Genomic DNA, 18,303 nt, shown 5'->3' on the forward strand with positions numbered 1-18,303 from the left:
AGTAATTTATCATTTTTTTGTAATTAATTTTTAGTAATTTGTGCTTTAATCATTTTTATTACTTTTTTTACTTTTTCATATTTATTTCATTTTTATCACTATATGAATTTAATTTTAACACTCACCTTTTTTCATTTAGTTGTATTTATTTATAATAATATATTTTCAGTCTATATTTGCATTTTTTAGTAATTTTGTGCTTTAGTTATTTTTATTAGCTTTTATTACTTTTTCATTTTCATTACTTCATTTTTATCACTATATGAATTTAATTTGAACACCTTTTTCCATTAAGTTGGATTTATTTATAATAATATATTGCTTTAGTTATTACTTTTTTTACTTTTTCATTTTTATTACTATATGGATTTAATTTGAACACTTACCTTTTTCTTTTAGTTGTATTTATTTATAATTTATAATTAAAGTAATTTAGTCATTTTGCTTGATTTAGTTTAGCAAAATTAGTTTGACTTTTTAATTTTTATTACTATATGGATGTCATATATATTCGTAATTCATTCATTTTGTTTGAGAATTTAGCAAGTAAATACATTTTTGTAATTTTGTGCTTTAGTCATTTTTATGACTTTTTTACTTTTTCACTTTTATTACTATATGGATTTCATTTTAACACACTTTCATTTAGTTGTATTTATATATATATATATATATATATATATATATATATATATATATATATATATATATATATATATATATATATATATATAATTTATTATATTTTTTTCAGTCTTTGAATTTTTTTAAGTAATTTATAATTTTTTTCAGTAATTTAGCAAGTAATTAATTTTTTATTTAATTTTTATTGCTTCATTTTTATTACTATTTATTACTTTTACTTTTATTTTTTTACTTTTTTTCAATACAGCTTTAATTTTAATACTCCAACTTAAGATTATTTTATTTCTATTTTATGTTAACATTATTTCAGTTTGGTTTTAGTTAACAATAACAGAACTGATTCATATTCATGCTATTTTATTATGGTATTCCATACTAATGCCATTGTAGTTTTTGCGACTGTTTTGTTTGTGCATTCTTGTCTTCACTAAGCTGTCCCCTTCTTTGTTTTTCCTCAGCGGCCTGTACAACTCGGCCAGCGAGCGGAACAAATCTCCCAAATTCCCTAAAGCTCACAGACGTTCACCCTCAGGAGGCAGCGAGAACGAGACGTCTAACTCGGCCCGCCGCAGGTGTGCACCATTGTGTCCGCATGCATGCCACTCATTTATGACATTGAGTGTTAATGCATTTGAAAAAGTGCACGAAAAGTCACTTAAACACCAATCCAGATGCATTTGCTCCCTCTAGTGGAAATAAACTGGAAAACATGTTATTTGTCACTCCTCACATGTAGCAAGAAGCCAAACACAAAGAGTAGCATCCAGGATTATTGTTAACTCAAACTATAAACTTAAGATTTTTAATGCTTTTTAAAGCTTTTCTGCTCATCAAGGCTGTGTTTACTTGATTAAACATACAGAAAAAATCTGTAATGATATGAAATATTAATGCAATTCAAAATAGTGGTTTTCTATTTTAATTTACTTTAAATTATAATTTATTCCTGTGATGCAAAGCTGGATTTTCACATGATCCTTCAGAAATCAATCTAATATGCTGATTTATGATCAATTTAGTATTGAAAACAGTTTTCAGGATTCTTTAATAAATAAAATGTTAAAAAGAACAGCATTTGTTTAAAATAGAAAACTTTTGTCACAATAAACACCTCGTTCAAAGTTTAAGGTCAGTCATTTTTTCTTTCTTTCTCTTTTTGAAAGAAATTAATACTTTATTTAGCAGGGATGTGTTAAATTTATAATAAAGACTTATAGTGTTAGATAACATTTCTATCTTGAATAAATGCTGTTCTGTTTTTTTTAGTAATTTATTATTTTTTTAGTTATTTTTATGAATTTTGTGCTTTAGTTATTACCTTTTTTACTTATTCATTTTTATTACTATATGGATTTAATTTTAACACTTACCTTTTTCATTTAGTTGTATTTTTTATCATTTGTAATAATATTTATTTTAGTTATTTAGTAATTTTGTTGTAGTAATTAGGTTATAGTAATTTAGCAAATAATTAAGTTTGAGTCATTTTGTTTTATTAATTAAGTTTTACAAATTTTGTGCTTTAGTTATTACCCTTTTTACTTTTTCATTTTAATTACTATATGGATTTAATTTTAACACTTACCTTTTTCATTTAGTTGTATTTATTTATAATTTATAATAATATTTTTTTTTTTAGTAATTCAGTTTTAGTAATTAGGTTTTTTTAGCAAGTAATTAAGTTTTAATAATTTAGCAAGTAATTAAGTTTGAGTAATTTTGTATTTTAGTCATTTTTATTACCTCCTTTTTCACTTTTTCATTTTTATTACTATATTAATTTGATTTTTTACAGCTTTTTTCATTTAGTTGTATTTATTTTAGTAAATTATAATTATAAAAATTATAATAATTTTAACGTACACTTAATACAGTTAGTTTTCATTTAAATTTTCATTTTTTGTGCTTTAGTCATTTTTATTAGTTTCTTAATATTATATATATAATTATATATTATGTTATTTTATATTTTTATTTCTATATAGCTTTTATTTTAGAGCTTCAGCTTGATTTATTTATTTAGTTGTATTTACTAATCTTTTCAATTATCTTTTATCTATTTTATTTTATTTTTTATATTTCCAGTTTTCATTTTAATCAGTACTGTCAAACGATTAATCGCAATTAATCGCATCAAAAATAAATGTTTTTATTAACATAAAATATCAGAATCAGAAACATAAATATACACAGTATATGTGTTTATACTGTTATTATATAAATACACACACACATAGTATATATTTTTACATTTATATGTATTTACATGTATAAATTTATATTCATATAATTGATATTATATATAAATATTTTTAATATATAAACAACATTTTTCTTAGTTATACATATATTATATGTGTATTTATATATGCATAATAAATATACACAGTACACACACATAGATTAAAATTCTGTAAACAGAAACTTTATTTTTGGATGCGATTAATCGCGATTAATTGTTTTAAAGCACTAATTTGAGTTTTAATAATGCAACATTTCTAATTGATGTTTAGTTTAAGTTGAAGCATTAAAATTGCTAACTGGAAAGCTGAAAGTGTAAAAATAAAAGCTAATAAAAACTATAGTAGTACATAAATAATGAAAAAAATTACACTGCTTGCATTTAATTTAAAATTTGGTTTAATTTAAAACAACAACACATTGAATATCTAGTGATAAAAGGTGTTTGGCATCACACAAATATGGTTAAGTATTTCTAAAATGATTATTTTTTAGCTTAAGCTTTATTGTCATGCGGTAAAGGAGTTGAAAGTTCCTCTAGTTATGAGTTGTTGCCTCTGGGCATCAATAAGACGTGAGTCCTGCCGCAGGCGAGGAACTGATGAAAGAATGGCTGAGAATAAATAAATACTGATAAATCCTGAAAGCGGCGCAGGCGTTTGTGTCTGTCTGTCTGTCAGAGATGATAAAACAGTCTGTGTTTCTCTTTAAACGCCCTTCATTTTGTTTTGTCTCGACAGGAGAGGTCAAACTACTGACGACCCACAGGCCAGCAAACAGTACAGGAGAAGGTTTGCTTTTAATCGTTGTTCCTTTAGATTTCAACAGCTTTGCAACTAATATAACGTTACAGAATGGTAACAATTGGTGTTTGGTGTCTAACAGCTGTTTGATTTTCTAATTTATGCTTTTCATGGCAAGACAATTTCTTTGAGTTCGTCGCTGGCTGGGTTTTAAATAGAACCAGACAGATTTTTGGCATTTTCTTGAGACATAATATGCAGAATGGAGTGTGTTAAAGAACTAGCTCATTTGCTGAGGATTTACTCACCTTCAGGTCATCCAAAATGTAGATGAGTTTGTTTCTTTGTCAGATTTGGAGAAATGTAGCATTCCATCACTTGCTCACCAATGGAAGTGAATGGGTGCCGTCAGAATGAAAGTCCAAAAGGCTGATAAAAACATCACAAGTAATCCACACCACTCCAGTGCATGAGTTTGTTTCTTCGTCAGATTTGGAGAAATGTAGCATTCCATCACTTGCTCACCAATGGATGTGAATGGGTGCCATCAGAATGAGAGTCCATACAGCTGATCAAAACATCACAATAATCCACACCACTCCAGTGCATGAGTTTGTTTCTTCGTCAGATTTGGAGAAATGTAGCATTCCATCACTTGCTCACCAATGGATATGAATGGGTGCCGTCAGAATGAGAGTCTAATCGGCTGATAAATCATTACAATAATCCACAAATAATCCACACCACTCCAGTCCATGAGTTTGTTTCTTCATCAGATTTGGCAAAATGTAGCATTTGCAGCATTTGCTCATTAATAGATGCGAATGGGTGCCATCATAATTAGAGACCAAACAGCTGATAAAAACATCGTAAGTAATCCACTCCAGTCCATGAGTTTGTTTCTTCATCAGATTTGGAGAAATGTAGCATTCCATCACTTGCTCACCAATGGATGTGAATGGGTGCCGTCAGAATGGGAGTCTAATCGGCTGATAAATCATTACAATAATCCACAAATAATCCACACCACTCCAGTCCATGAGTTTGTTTCTTCATCAGATTTGGCAAAATGTAGCATTTGCAGCACTTGCTCATTAATAGATGCTAATGGGTGCCATCATAAATAGAGACCAAACAGCTGATAAAAACATCGTAAGTAATCCACTCCAGTCCATGAGTTTGTTTCTTCATCAGATTTGGAGAAATGTAGCATTCCATCACTTGCTCACCAATGGATGTGAATGGGTGCCGTCAGAATGGGAGTCTAATCGGCTGATAAATCATTACAATAATCCACAAATAATCCACACCACTCCAGTCTATGAGTTTGTTTCTTCATCAGATTTGGAGGAATGTAGCATTTCATCACTTGCTCACCAATAAATGTGAATGGGTGCCGTCAGAATGAGAGTCCAATCCGCTGATAAATCATTACAATAATCCACAAATAATCCACACCACTCCTATCCATGAGTTTATTTCTTCATCGGACTTGGCAAAATGTAGCATTTGCAGCACTTGCTCATTAATAGATGCGAATGGGTGCCGTCATAATGAGAGACCAAACAGCTGATAAAAACATCACAAGTGATCCACACCACTCCAGTGCATGAGTTTGTTTCTTCGTCAGATTTGGAGAAATGTAGCATTACATCACTTGCTCACCAATGGATGTGAATGGGTGCCGTACTGTAGGAAGTGCTATTATCGATTATGGACTCGTAATTTAGTTATAAACGTCTTAATGATGGATTTATTTCTTAGAAAAACGCAGGCTTTGTCTTCTCAAATGTTATCTGGTTGACTGGAGTGGTGTGGATTACTTGTGGATTATTGTGGTTCTCATTCTGACGGCACCCATTCACATCTGTTGGTGAGCAAGTGATGGAATGCTACATTTCTCCAAATCTAATGAAGAAACAAACTCATTTACATCTTAGATGACCTTCAGCAAATGTTCATTTTGTTTTTTGTTTTTTGTTGTTTTTTGTTTTCTTGATAACCTCCCTCTCATTGTATCTTGTCACCTTTAACCTCTGTGATTGGCCCCTTTAGGTCCCGTTCCCGTGGAAACACCAGCAGTGGCAGCGAATCTGAGAATTCCAACAGGGAACATCGTAAAAAAAGAAACCGGTGGGTTATTGAGCTGTCAGGACAATAAAAGAGCGCAGAGCTCCTGAAATATATGGACATTGTAAATTAAAACCATTATTGTAGGAAATTGGAAAAATCTTTGAAAGAAAGCAAGAATTCGAGTCACCATATGATTACATTCACTACTACAACCATGTAAAATTACGTCTGTGTGCTGCAGGTCCCGGCAGGAAAATGAGATGGTTGATTCTGCTCCGCAGTGGGAGGTTGTGCTGCGCAGACAGAAAGAAAAAACACCCAATGATCCCAATCATCGGCGCTCACGGCACCGCTCGCGATCGTAAGCATCTCAAACTATTAACCCTGTAAAGCCTGACATGAGAAATCATAGTCAGAATCATGTTTTTTAATTTAACGTATTTGATACATCAAGCTTTTATAGCTCATATGTGACCCTGGACCACAGGTATATTTGTAGCAATAGCCAAAAATACATTGTATGGGTAAAAATTATTGATTTTTCTTTATGCCAAAATCATTAGGATATTAAGATCATGTTCCATGAAGATATTTTGTAAATTTCATACCGTAAAATTTAATCAAAACTTAATTTTTGATTAGTAATATGCATTGCTAAGAACTTCATTTGGACAACTTTAAAGGCGATTTTCTTAATATTTAGATTTGTTTTTTTTTTTGCACCCTCAGGTTCCAGATTTAAAATGTTGTCCTTACACACCATACATCAGTGGAAAGCTTATTTATTCAGCTTTTAGATTATATAATTTTCCCTTATGACTAGATTTGTGATCCAGGGTCACATTTTGATATAGTGAAAATATGGAGAAAAAAATAGCTTAATTTTATTCAGAGGCCCAAACTGAGCAAAAATATGCAGTTTGGTGAAGATGTGAATATTTATATGGACAAAAAGAGATGAAATTCTAATGTTTGTAACGTGAACCCATTAGATCTTAAAAAAGTACAACAGATACTGACATGAAATGATCTAAATATCAGCCGTCAATCTGTGTCTGTGAATTATACATTGTGGTAAGATGAGACTGAAAAGATCCAAACATAATGCGATGCAATCCAATGATGATTGAGAGATGAACAAATCAACGTTCCTCAAAAGATGTGAGATGTTTTAGAGGCTTGTGAAGATCATTTCTCCACTGAGGAAGAATGAAAGTAAAGCTTCTGGAAACTAACGTTCCTCAAAAGATCCCGACTAAAAAGATTCATGCAGAATCAAGTAAAGCCAATCTGCTTCAGTTATTATATATTACTACAGTTATCGTAAAGAAGCATGAGCTGAAAGAGGACGTTTGTACAATTACTCTAAAAGAGCTTTTACTAGATAAAAAACTCTAAACTATCAATTAGATGACTGTTTGAAGGCATTTAGTAGATTGTGTTACATGTTCAATCATGTTGATCATTTAGAGGACCTACAAATATGATACAGTAGGGTTAAATCATAAATAAAATCTGTTTGGATCTTTCCATTCTCATCTTACTACGACATATTATTTGGAGATACAGATCATTTTACATCAGTATCTGCTGGACTTTTATAAATATCTAATGGATTTACATTACAAACATCAGAATTTCATCTCTTTTTATCCATATAAATATTCACATCTTCACCAAACTGCATATTTTTGCTCAGTTTGGGCCTCTGAATAAAATTAAGCTGTTTTTTCTCCTCATTCTCAACTATATCAGACTATATGTGACCCTAGACCACAAAACATAAGGGTCATAAGAGTCTTTTTTTTTGTTCAAATTTTTTGAAGTTTGCATATAATCTAAAAGCTGAATAAATAAGCTTTCCATTAATGTATGGTGTGTTAGGACAATATTTGGCCGAATATTTGAACTCTGGAACCTGAGGGAGCAAAAAAATGAAAATATTGAGAAAATTGCCTTTAAAGTTGTCCATATGAAGTTCTTGGCAATGCATATTACTAATCAAAAATTTTTGATAAATTTTTACGGTAGGAAGTTTACAAAATATCTTAATATCCTAATGATTTTTGCCATAAAATAAAAATGTATCATTTTGACCCATACAATGAATTTTTGGCTATTGCTACAAATATACCTGTGGTCCAGGGTCACATATGAGCTATAAAAGCTTGATATATCAAATATGTTGAATTAAAAAACATGATTCTGACTATGATTTCATATGTCATAAATAAAATCTGTCATTGAACTCTTTTTTTTTTTCCTTATTAATCATAGACGAAGTCCTGATGTCCATGCTAAAGAGCAGCTCTGGAAGCACATCCAGTGAGTTTAACGACACTCTCGTCAATGATCAGACTCCATCTCTAAAAGGCAGGAGACAAACAGTGATGATCATGATGTGTTTGTGTGCAGGAAAGAGCTGGTCGATCCTTCAGGTCTCACGGAGGAGCAGCTAAAGGAGATTCCTTACGAGAAAGTGAAGTGAGTCAAATCAAACAGTCAACAGTCAAACAATTCAAGAAATAGATTAAACACTGATATCCCATTAAAATTAAAAACCCAAATTTATATGCTTAAAAAAGCATATGATAATTTACTCAATGCCATGTCATCCAAGAAGTTCTTGTCTTTCTTTCTTCAACTGCAAAGTAGTTAAGTTACTATTATTAAAGTGTCCTAATATTGTATTGGAGCCCTCTATGACAGGTTTAAAGGCAGTTATCTTGACCTCAGGACTTGGTTTTTGCTCTGATATGCATTTTCAGCTGTTAGACCTTTTCTGGGAGGTGTGTGCTTTTCTAAATCAGACTCATTCAAATGAATGTGCCACAGTTTAAAGTGTCCCAGAAAAGGGTATGAATACTTATGCAACGGGATATTTTCAGTTTTTTTATTTCTAATAAATTTGAAATTTGAGTATGAGATGTAGATTGATGTGGATTTTTTTTTTGTTTAAAGCAGTTTAACATAATGCTGCAACAAAACAAAATGTGAAAAAAAATGAAGGGGTATGAATACTTTTGCAAGGCACTGTATATACTTTTTAACCTCAAATGCTCATTTTGTCTTGCTATGCGATTTGTGCACTCTGTAGTGAGGTAGGGCGATTTTTTAGAGCCCTTTGAAGCTGCATTGAAACCGCATTTTTAACCTTCAATCCATTAAGCACCATTGAAGTTCACTATATAGAGAAAAATCCTGGAATGTTTTCTTCAAAAAACTTAATTTCCTTGCAACTAAAGAAAGAAAGACCTGAATATCTTTGATGAAATAGGGGTAAGTAAAGGGGTAATCCTTTAATTTAAGCCTGTCTCAGTCAACGTGTTAATGGGGTCATATGATGTTGCTAAAAAGAGCATTATTCTGTGTATTTGTTGTAATGTTATGTGTTTATGCAGTTTGAGGTTTAAAAAACATTATTTTCCACATACTGTACATTATTGTTGCTCCTCTCTGCCCTGCCTTTCTGAAGCGCTTTGATTTTTACAAAACAAGTTGTTGATGGAAACCGAGGTGTTCTCTGATTGGCCAGCTATCCGGTGCGTTGTGATTGGCCGAATACCTTAAGCATGTGACTGAAATGTTACGCTCCTTACCATGCCGTTTTTCGGCGCGACGAGACAGAAACAAATAAAACCCATTATAAACAAAGCATTTGTTGCACACAGTGGGGACATAACAAGTAATTATATTGACTCATACTGTCTTTTTACGCATTGTGTTGCGTCGCACCGGGTAAACATAGCACCGTATCTCCATTTGCAATCGTAGAACGAGAAACAACAAGCACTACTCTACACTGCTCAAAACTCGCATTTGAAAATCAGTACTTTAAATATAAAAAACGTACTTACAGGCCATCAGTCAGAAGCGCAGACTGTCCTTGTAACATTGGGATTGCCCCACTTTATAGCCTTAACCCTTTGCGTACTTTTAGATCTTTGTTTCAGTTGTTTCTGTGATGTACTGATATATAATTACTAGCACTTCATACGTTTCAAAGGCTTTTATCGACAATTGCATGACATTTATGCAAAGAGTCAGTATTTGCAGTGTTGGCCCTTCTTTTTCAGGACCTCTGCAATTCGACTGGGCATGCTCTCAATCAACTTCTGGGCCAAATCCTGACTGATAGCAACCCATTCTTTCATAATCACTTCTTGGAGTTTGTCAGAATTAGTGGGTTTTTGTTTGTCCACCCGTCTCTTGAGGATTGACCACAAGTTTTAAGATTTGGGGTGTTTTCAGGCCATGGTCCATAAATATCAACGTTTTGGTCCCCGAGCCACTTAGTTATCACTTTTGCCTTATGGTGCTGGAAAAAGCATTGTTCTTCACCAAACTGTTGTTGGATTGTTGGAAGAAGTTGCTGTTGGAGGGTGTTTTGGTACCATTCTTTATTCATGGCTGTGTTTTTGGGCAAAATTGTGAGTGAGCCCACTCCCTTGGATGAGAAGCAACCCCACACATGAATGGTCTCAGGATGCTTTACTGTTGGCATGACACAGGACTGATGGTAGCGCTCACCTTTTCTTCTCCGGACAAGCCTTTTTCCAGATGCCCCAAACAATCGGAAAGAGGCTTCGTCGGAGAATATGACTTTGCCCCAGTCCTCAGCAGTCCATTCGCCAGACTTTTTGCAGAAGATCAATCTGTCCCTGATGTTTTTTTTTGGAGAGAAGTGGCTTCTTTGCTGCCCTTCTTGACACCAGGCCATCTTCCAAAAGTCTTGGCCTCACTGTGTGTTCAGATGCGCTCACACCTGCCTGCTGCCATTCCTGAGCAAGCTCTGCACTGGTGGCACTCCGATCCCGCAGCTCAATCCTCTTTAGGAGACGATCCTGGCGCTTGTTGGACTTTCTTGGACGCCCTGAAGCCTTCTTAACAATGCAGTGGAAAGTTTTTTTTCGGGATTAGGTTAATTTTCATGGCAAAGAAGGACTATGCAATTCATCTGATCAATCTTCATAACATTCTGGAGGATATGCAAATTGCTATTATTAAAACTTAAGCAGCAACTTTTCCAATTTCCAATATTTATGTAATTCTCACAACTTTTGGCCACGACTGTACAGCTGGCATTGTAAGCTGCTCTCCCAGGTTCAGGAAACAGTCCTCTGTGAAATGCGCATCGTCCACTCAAATATTTGCATTTGTACTGTTCCGGAACAGTGTTGTAAATATAACTTAACCACTGATTTCTAGTTGTGTCCTCATTTGGAATGAAAACAAAGTACTTTCGCTTTCGCAATGAAACGCACTGCGTCTCCACAACATGGTGACTGCAACACTACTACAGCCGGTAAAAGTTACGCCTTCTTTCTTTCCATATACATATGGGCGGTTTTATGCTAATCTACTCACCTTGTGACGTCGACAAGTGGAGGCGTGTTTGAACGAGCCGTTTTAGGAAGATGTGGCTGAGTCTTAACTTTTATAATAAATTTCTCTTTGGTTCTGAGACTTTAAGCTTTGCAACTTTACAGATCTTATCTATGCACAAACAGCTTGTAAAACTACAAAGACAAAGGAAAACAAGAAACCACATCAAATGACCCCTTTAAAACTCCCAGTTCAGTACGTTGACAATTAGAATCCATAGAAAATGTGCATTATTCAGCTCAGCAAATCTTTAAAGAGTGTTGGAGACCCCTACAACAGGCCTCTGTTGGATTTAAATGCATCTAAGCTCAGAAAACATTTTGATTTTCTCAGAATATACATTTATTCATAGTCATTTGTCAGTAATTTCGAAATAATCATATCGAATTAGCTTTAAACATGATGTCTGTAAACCCCTCCCATCCATAAGCCTACTCTGCTCTGATTGGTCAGCTGGCCAAGCCTGTTGTGATTGTGCTACCATCTGTGTTGCCAAGTCTGCGTTGTTTTTGATGTCTGCGGGTTAACATCATATTTAGCTCCTGGAATGCGAATTTACCAGGGGAGCCACGACAAAAAGTGGGTATTTTACACCCTAAAAAAGCTCCTCGAAACGTGGATAGGGCTAGTTTTGAGTTTTGTCCAAGCTGAAGTTTAGTTGCTAAACTGTAAACACTTAACAAAATTATAATTGTGGCTACGTTAGCTGAGTGCTAACACGACTAACTGATGAAACAAAACAGTTTCACTGCAAAAACTGCTTTTCTTACTTAGATTTTGTCTTGTTTCCAGCCAAAATATCTAAAAATTCTTAAATCAAAGAGGATTTTCAAAACAAGTAAAAATTATTATTTTAAGCTGAAAACTTTTGCTTACCCCATTGGCAGATTATTTTGCTTGTTTCAAGTAAGAGGCAAAGGATTCGAAAATATGACGACAAGGTGACTTCTTCTTTTGAGAGAAAATATTTTTTATGTATCATGCACTTTTTTTTGATTAACAGCTTTTACATTTAAGGATGGCTGTTACAAACTTGCTAAAAAGATTATTTTCGAAAACCCATATGGCCTGCTCTTTAAAACTGTCCCTGATGAGCTGTATGTAAATCTGATGTTTTTAGATGTTAGTGTGCTGAACGCTGAGTTCTCAGTAACACAGAAAAGAAGCTTTGCATGTGCAACCAACTGCATGTATCTGGTTTCAGAACACAAGGTGACCCGATCAAGATCCGCCATTCACATTCTCCCAGGAGCTTCCGGCAGTATCGACGCTCCCACTGTTCGGACGGCGAGAGGTCTGTGCTCTCCGAGGTCAAGTAAGTCCATCCTGAGCAGTCAAGAGTGGTCATATCAGTCTTGCTGATCTCAGATCAGATTGATTTAGTCTTTCCAATCACATCTGTAGCTCTCGGACCGATCTGGTGCCTCCTCTCCCGGTTACCCGCACCGCAGACGTGCCCGGTTCCAGCACAACCCCAGTACAGGTCAGACACACGACTTTTTCATTACTTGCTATCTTAGAATTATTTAAAGGAATAATTCACACAAAAATTAACATTTGCTGAACGTTCACTCGCTCACAGGCCATCCAAAATTAGGATGAGTTTGTTTCTTTATCAGATATGGAGAAATGTAGCATTACGTCACTTGTGTGAATAGGTACCATCAGAATCCAAACATCTGATAAAAACATCACAGTAATCCATAAGTAAACCACACCACTCCAGTCCATCAGTTGATGTCTAGTAAAGCCAAAAGCTAAGTGTGTGCAAGAAACGAATCCATCAAGACGTTTTTACTTCAAAATGTAGCTTTCAGCTGAAATATGAGTCTATAATTAATAATAATATTTTGTCCTGTTGTCCTATCACATTTCACAGCTGTTTTGGCTTGTAAACAGTGCTTGAGCTGTGAAGATTTGTCTCCTGATTCAGACCAGACCACTTTTTTTACTGGAGAAAGATTTATTATGGACTTCGGCACGTGTTTGCAAATCATCTGATTCAATTTGGGACTTTGGTGCGTGTTCGCGAATCATTTGATTCAGATCGGGACTTTAGTGCGTGTTCGCAAATCATTTGATTCAATTTGGGACTTTGGTGCGTGTTCGCGAATCATTTGATTCAATTCAGGACTTTGGTGCGTGTTCGCAAATCATTTGATTCAATTTGGGACTTTGGTGCGTGTTCGCGAATCATTTGATTCAATTCAGGACTTTGGTGCGTGTTCGCAAATCATTTGATTCAATTCGGGACTTTGGTGGGTGTTCGCAAATCATTTGATTCAATTCGGGACTTTGGTGCATGTTCATGAATCATTTGATTCAATTTGGGAGTCCAGCGCGTGTTCGCAAATCATTTAATTCAAATCGGGACTTCGGTGTGGCTTTGCGAATCATTTGATTCAATTTGTGACTTTGGTGCATGTTCACGAATCATTTGATTCAATTCGGGACTATGGCGTGTGTTCATGAATCATTTGAATCAATTTGGGACTTCGGTGTGTGTTTGCAAATCATTTGATTCAAATTGGGACTTTGGCGCGTGTTCACAAATCATTTGATTCAATTCAGGACTTCAATGCGTGTTCGCGAATCATTTGATTCAATTCAGGACTTCAGCACGTGATTGCAAATCATTTGATTCAATTCGGGACTTTGGTGCATGTTCACGAATCATTTGATTCAATTTGAGACTTCAGTGCTTGTTTGTGAATAATTTGAGTCAATTCAGGACTTCAATGCATGTTCGCGAATCATTTGACTCAATTCGGGACTTCGGCACATGTTCATTTGATGCAGATCGGAACTTTCTTTGGTGCGTGTTCACGAATCATTTGATTCAATTCAGGACTTCAATGCGTGTTCGCGAATCATTTGATTCAATTCGGGACTTCAGCACGTGTTCATTTGATTCAGATCGGAACTTCAGTGCGTGTTCGCAAATCATTTGATTCAATTCGGGATTTCGGCACGTGTTCATTTGATTCAGATCGGGACTTTGGCGCGTGTTCACGAATCATTTGATTCAATTCAGGACTTCAGTGCGTGTTCGCGAATCATTTGATTCAAATTGGGACTTTGGCGCGTGTTCGCGAATCATTTGATTCAATTCGGGACTTCGGCACGTGTTCATTTGATTCAGATCGGGACTTTGGTGCGTGTTCGCAAATCATTTGATTCAAATTGGGACTTTGGCGCGTGTTCGCGAATCATTTGATTCAATTCGGGACTTCGGCACGTGTTCATTTGATTCAGATCGGGACTTTGGTGCGTGTTCGCAAATCATTTGATTCAAATTGGGACTTTGGCGCGTGTTCGCGAATCATTTGATTCAATTCGGGACTTCGGCACGTGTTCATTTGATTCAGATCGGGACTTTGGCGCGTGTTCATTTGATTCAGATCGGGACTTTGGTGCGTGTTCGCGAATCATTTGATTCAATTCGGGACTTTGGCGTGTGTTCATGAATCATATGAATCAATTTGGGACTTTGGTGCGTGTTCGCGAATCATTTGAGTCAATTTGGGACTTCAGTGTGTTCGCGAATCATTTGATTCAATTCAGGACTTTGGTGCGTGTTCGCAAATCATTTGATTCAATTTGGGACTTTGGTGCGTGTTCGCGAATCATTTGATTCAATTCAGGACTTTGGTGCGTGTTCGCAAATCATTTGATTCAATTTGGGACTTTGGTGCGTGTTCGCGAATCATTTGATTCAATTCAGGACTTTGGTGCGTGTTCGCAAATCATTTCATTCAATTCGGGACTTTGGTGGGTGTTCGCAAATCATTTGATTCAATTCGGGACTTTGGTGCATGTTCATGAATCATTTGATTCAATTTGGGAGTCCAGCGCGTGTTCGCAAATCATTTAATTCAAATCGGGACTTCGGTGTGGCTTTGCGAATCATTTGATTCAATTTGTGACTTTGGTGCATGTTCACGAATCATTTGATTCAATTCGGGACTATGGCGTGTGTTCATGAATCATTTGAATCAATTTGGGACTTCGGTGTGTGTTTGCAAATCATTTGATTCAAATTGGGACTTTGGCGCGTGTTCACAAATCATTTGATTCAATTCAGGACTTCAATGCGTGTTCGCGAATCATTTGATTCAATTCAGGACTTCGGCACGTGATTGCAAATCATTTGATTCAATTCGGGACTTTGGTGCATGTTCACGAATCATTTGATTCAATTTGAGACTTCAGTGCTTGTTTGTGAATAATTTGAGTCAATTCAGGACTTCAATGCATGTTCGCGAATCATTTGACTCAATTCGGGACTTCGGCACATGTTCATTTGATGCAGATCGGAACTTTGGCGCGTGTTCACGAATCATTTGATTCAATTCAGGACTTCAATGCGTGTTCGCGAATCATTTGATTCAATTCGGTACTTCAGCACGTGTTCATTTGATTCAGAACGGGACTTTGGTGCGTGTTCGCAAATCATTTGATTCAAATTGGGACTTTGGCGCGTGTTCGCGAATCATTTGATTCAATTCGGGACTTCGGCACATGTGCATTTGATTCAGATCGGGACTTTGGCGCGTGTTCACGAATCATTTGATTCAATTCAGTACTTCAGTGCGTGTTCGCGAATCATTTGACTCAATTCGGGACTTCGGCACATGTTCATTTGATGCAGATCGGAACTTTGGCGCGTGTTCACGAATCATTTGATTCAATTCAGGACTTCAATGCGTGTTCGCGAATCATTTGATTCAATTCGGGACTTCAGCACGTGTTCATTTGATTCAGATCGGAACTTCAGTGCGTGTTCGCAAATCATTTGATTCAATTCGGGATTTCGGCACGTGTTCATTTGATTCAGATCGGGACTTTGGCGCGTGTTCACGAATCATTTGATTCAATTCAGGACTTCAGTGCGTGTTCGCGAATCATTTGATTCAAATTGGGACTTTGGCGCGTGTTCGCGAATCATTTGAATCAATTTGGGACTTTGGTGCGTGTTCGCGAATCATTTGAGTCAATTTGGGACTTCTGTGTGTTCGCGAATCATTTGAGTCAATTCGAGAATTCAATGCGTGTTCGCGAATCATATTCAATTCAGGACTTGCTTGTTGAGAGTTTTGACTGCATTGGAAGCAGTTCATCTGACTATGGTTTTCTCCAGGGACAGTAGCAGTATTTACCCACCTCACAAAGCATGCAACCTCCCAGAGGTTTGCTTAGGGTCCCCCATAATGTAAACACGCCCCTGCACCCATTCACATCCATTGGTGAGCAACCACATCCAACTAATGGAATGCTACATTTCTCCAAATCTGATAAAGAAACAAACTCCTCTACATCTTTGTTATTTCATAAACGTCTGATGTTGCTCGATGTAATGTGTGTGCCTATTTTTGTTCCTTTTAGAAGAAGAAAGACTCCAAAGACACTCTCTCAGAGAGCTCCGAACAGGACGTGAAAAGCACCGCCAAGGTGGTGAAGACCGTACACACAGCTCGAGTGAAAACAGAGACGTGACCGATTTCACAGTCGACGTGTCAAGGACGAACGGCAGGGTTGCCAGTGAAATGAGAAGTCAAGCTCTGGTGGAGCCTATTTGGAAACACTTAAGTGATCCAGATACATGGACATCCTCAAAAGAAAATCAAGCTCCTTTCATCATAGTTCAAGGCTTAGAAATTAGATTCATTTTCTACTGACAATCAAATGAAGGATGATGGACCGCCGGACTCTTTTGGACACATTTTCGTACAGTATTAAACGTTTGTGAGCTCGAGCAGCACGTTGGGAATGATGGTAAACAGTGCTTTGTATTATTGTTATTATTATTGTTCGTGTCCTTCGATTTTAGAGTCAGCTCTGCTGTAGGAAATGTTGCTGCTGTATTTCTGTTTTTGTTTTTGCACAATGTAGACTGTTTAAAATCACTGTAGTTAAACTGGAAGCTCAAATTCTTGAGTTTTATCAACTTCTTGTCAATAAATACATTACAATACATTCATACTGGGGCTGTTGTACCTCTCTGGTGACTTTGTGGTCTGGTTTATATCATTACCCTATGAAATTACACACTGCAGCCAATAGAGGGAGGCAAATAGCTTGGCTATTTGTATTCTAAAGAAAGTGTATCTGCAGCTTATTGTTTGTAAAAAAAAATTTACATCCTACCAAGTTACAGAGCTTCAAGCATAATAAAAACAATAAGGCCAAAAATCTATATTTTATTAATGAAATTAAGTTTAAGTCTTGTTCTTTTCCTAAAAGATTTAGTCGTTTACAACACATCTTATGACATACGGAATATTTTTCAAAAACAAAAACGTTAGTCAGGGCGATAAATATACGTTAGAGATCGCTCAGGATGCTCCCGCGCTTTCTGTTTGAATCGGTATGAGGCGGTAGGTCAGCGAAACATATTTATTGATCACGTCATTATATTATTTACATTTCACAAGTATGTCACACATAAATGTGTTTTGTTTTGCTTAACTTAACATGTCTAACTTGGGTTGTTTGAGACGAGTTGCTCGATCGCGTTAGAAATGTTATTAAAAATAAACCTGGGATGTTTTACCTTTTTAAAAACAATGTATATTTGGAAACTGGCTGAGTTGTGTTAACTGGTGTAGATATGGGCGTCGATACATGCTTTTTATGTATATGTGGACAAAATCAAAAACAAATTCATTCCTTTCACTTCTTTCATTAGAAAGTGTCAATTCAATTTACACTAGACCAAAATGAGCGTTGTGTACAAAACTAAGGCATGTTCCAACATAGTAAGACATGAAATGATGGATTACGCCATAATAGAGCTCTTGACAGTAGATTCTAAATAGGTTTAAAGAAAATGTGAGCGATTTGCCTGGGCAAAACAAGCCACCTCAATGCTAAGGCATTATTTGTGGTTGTTAGGACGCTGTCTGGGGGTTAATTGCTGGAGTGTTCTGGGTGCTTGCTTATTTTCAAATGTCTAAAATATTCACTAGAAGTTTAATATGTGCCGTCACATCAGTGACATTTAGCGAAATTTCGCGGCCAGCTCGCACTGAAGTGAAGCAGGGATGCCAAGTCCTCTGAAGAATTGAGATACTTTTACACTGCTGACTTAGGTTGTTTTTCAGTCCACGGGTTAAAGTGATCTCTCCCCCAATGGAAAGCGTTTTCTACGGAGCGAACCGCGGGAAAAGTGCCGGAAAAAAACGAGATTGGGAAAATTTTCAATAACAATTGGGCT

General features: G+C 35.8%; 1 protein-coding gene across 1 annotated transcript in view; it reads left to right on the forward strand.

The window, feature by feature from the left end:
- epb41l4a (erythrocyte membrane protein band 4.1 like 4A) overlaps positions 1–17,067 on the forward strand; it is a 90,404-nt gene extending 73,337 nt beyond the window's left edge. Inside the window, exons 15-23 of the mRNA XM_073829609.1 lie at positions 1,104–1,217; positions 3,627–3,677; positions 5,685–5,762; positions 5,944–6,063; positions 7,980–8,027; positions 8,118–8,186; positions 12,292–12,402; positions 12,492–12,570; positions 16,473–17,067. Coding sequence (XP_073685710.1) covers positions 1,104–1,217; positions 3,627–3,677; positions 5,685–5,762; positions 5,944–6,063; positions 7,980–8,027; positions 8,118–8,186; positions 12,292–12,402; positions 12,492–12,570; positions 16,473–16,583 — 781 coding nt within the window. The 3' untranslated portion in view covers positions 16,584–17,067. The remainder of the gene's footprint in view (positions 1–1,103; positions 1,218–3,626; positions 3,678–5,684; positions 5,763–5,943; positions 6,064–7,979; positions 8,028–8,117; positions 8,187–12,291; positions 12,403–12,491; positions 12,571–16,472) is intronic.
- Positions 17,068–18,303: the final 1,236 nt, after the last annotated feature.

This window comes from Garra rufa, chromosome 23 (genome assembly GCF_049309525.1).
Source record: "Garra rufa chromosome 23, GarRuf1.0, whole genome shotgun sequence".
Classification (NCBI taxonomy): domain Eukaryota; kingdom Metazoa; phylum Chordata; class Actinopteri; order Cypriniformes; family Cyprinidae; genus Garra; species Garra rufa.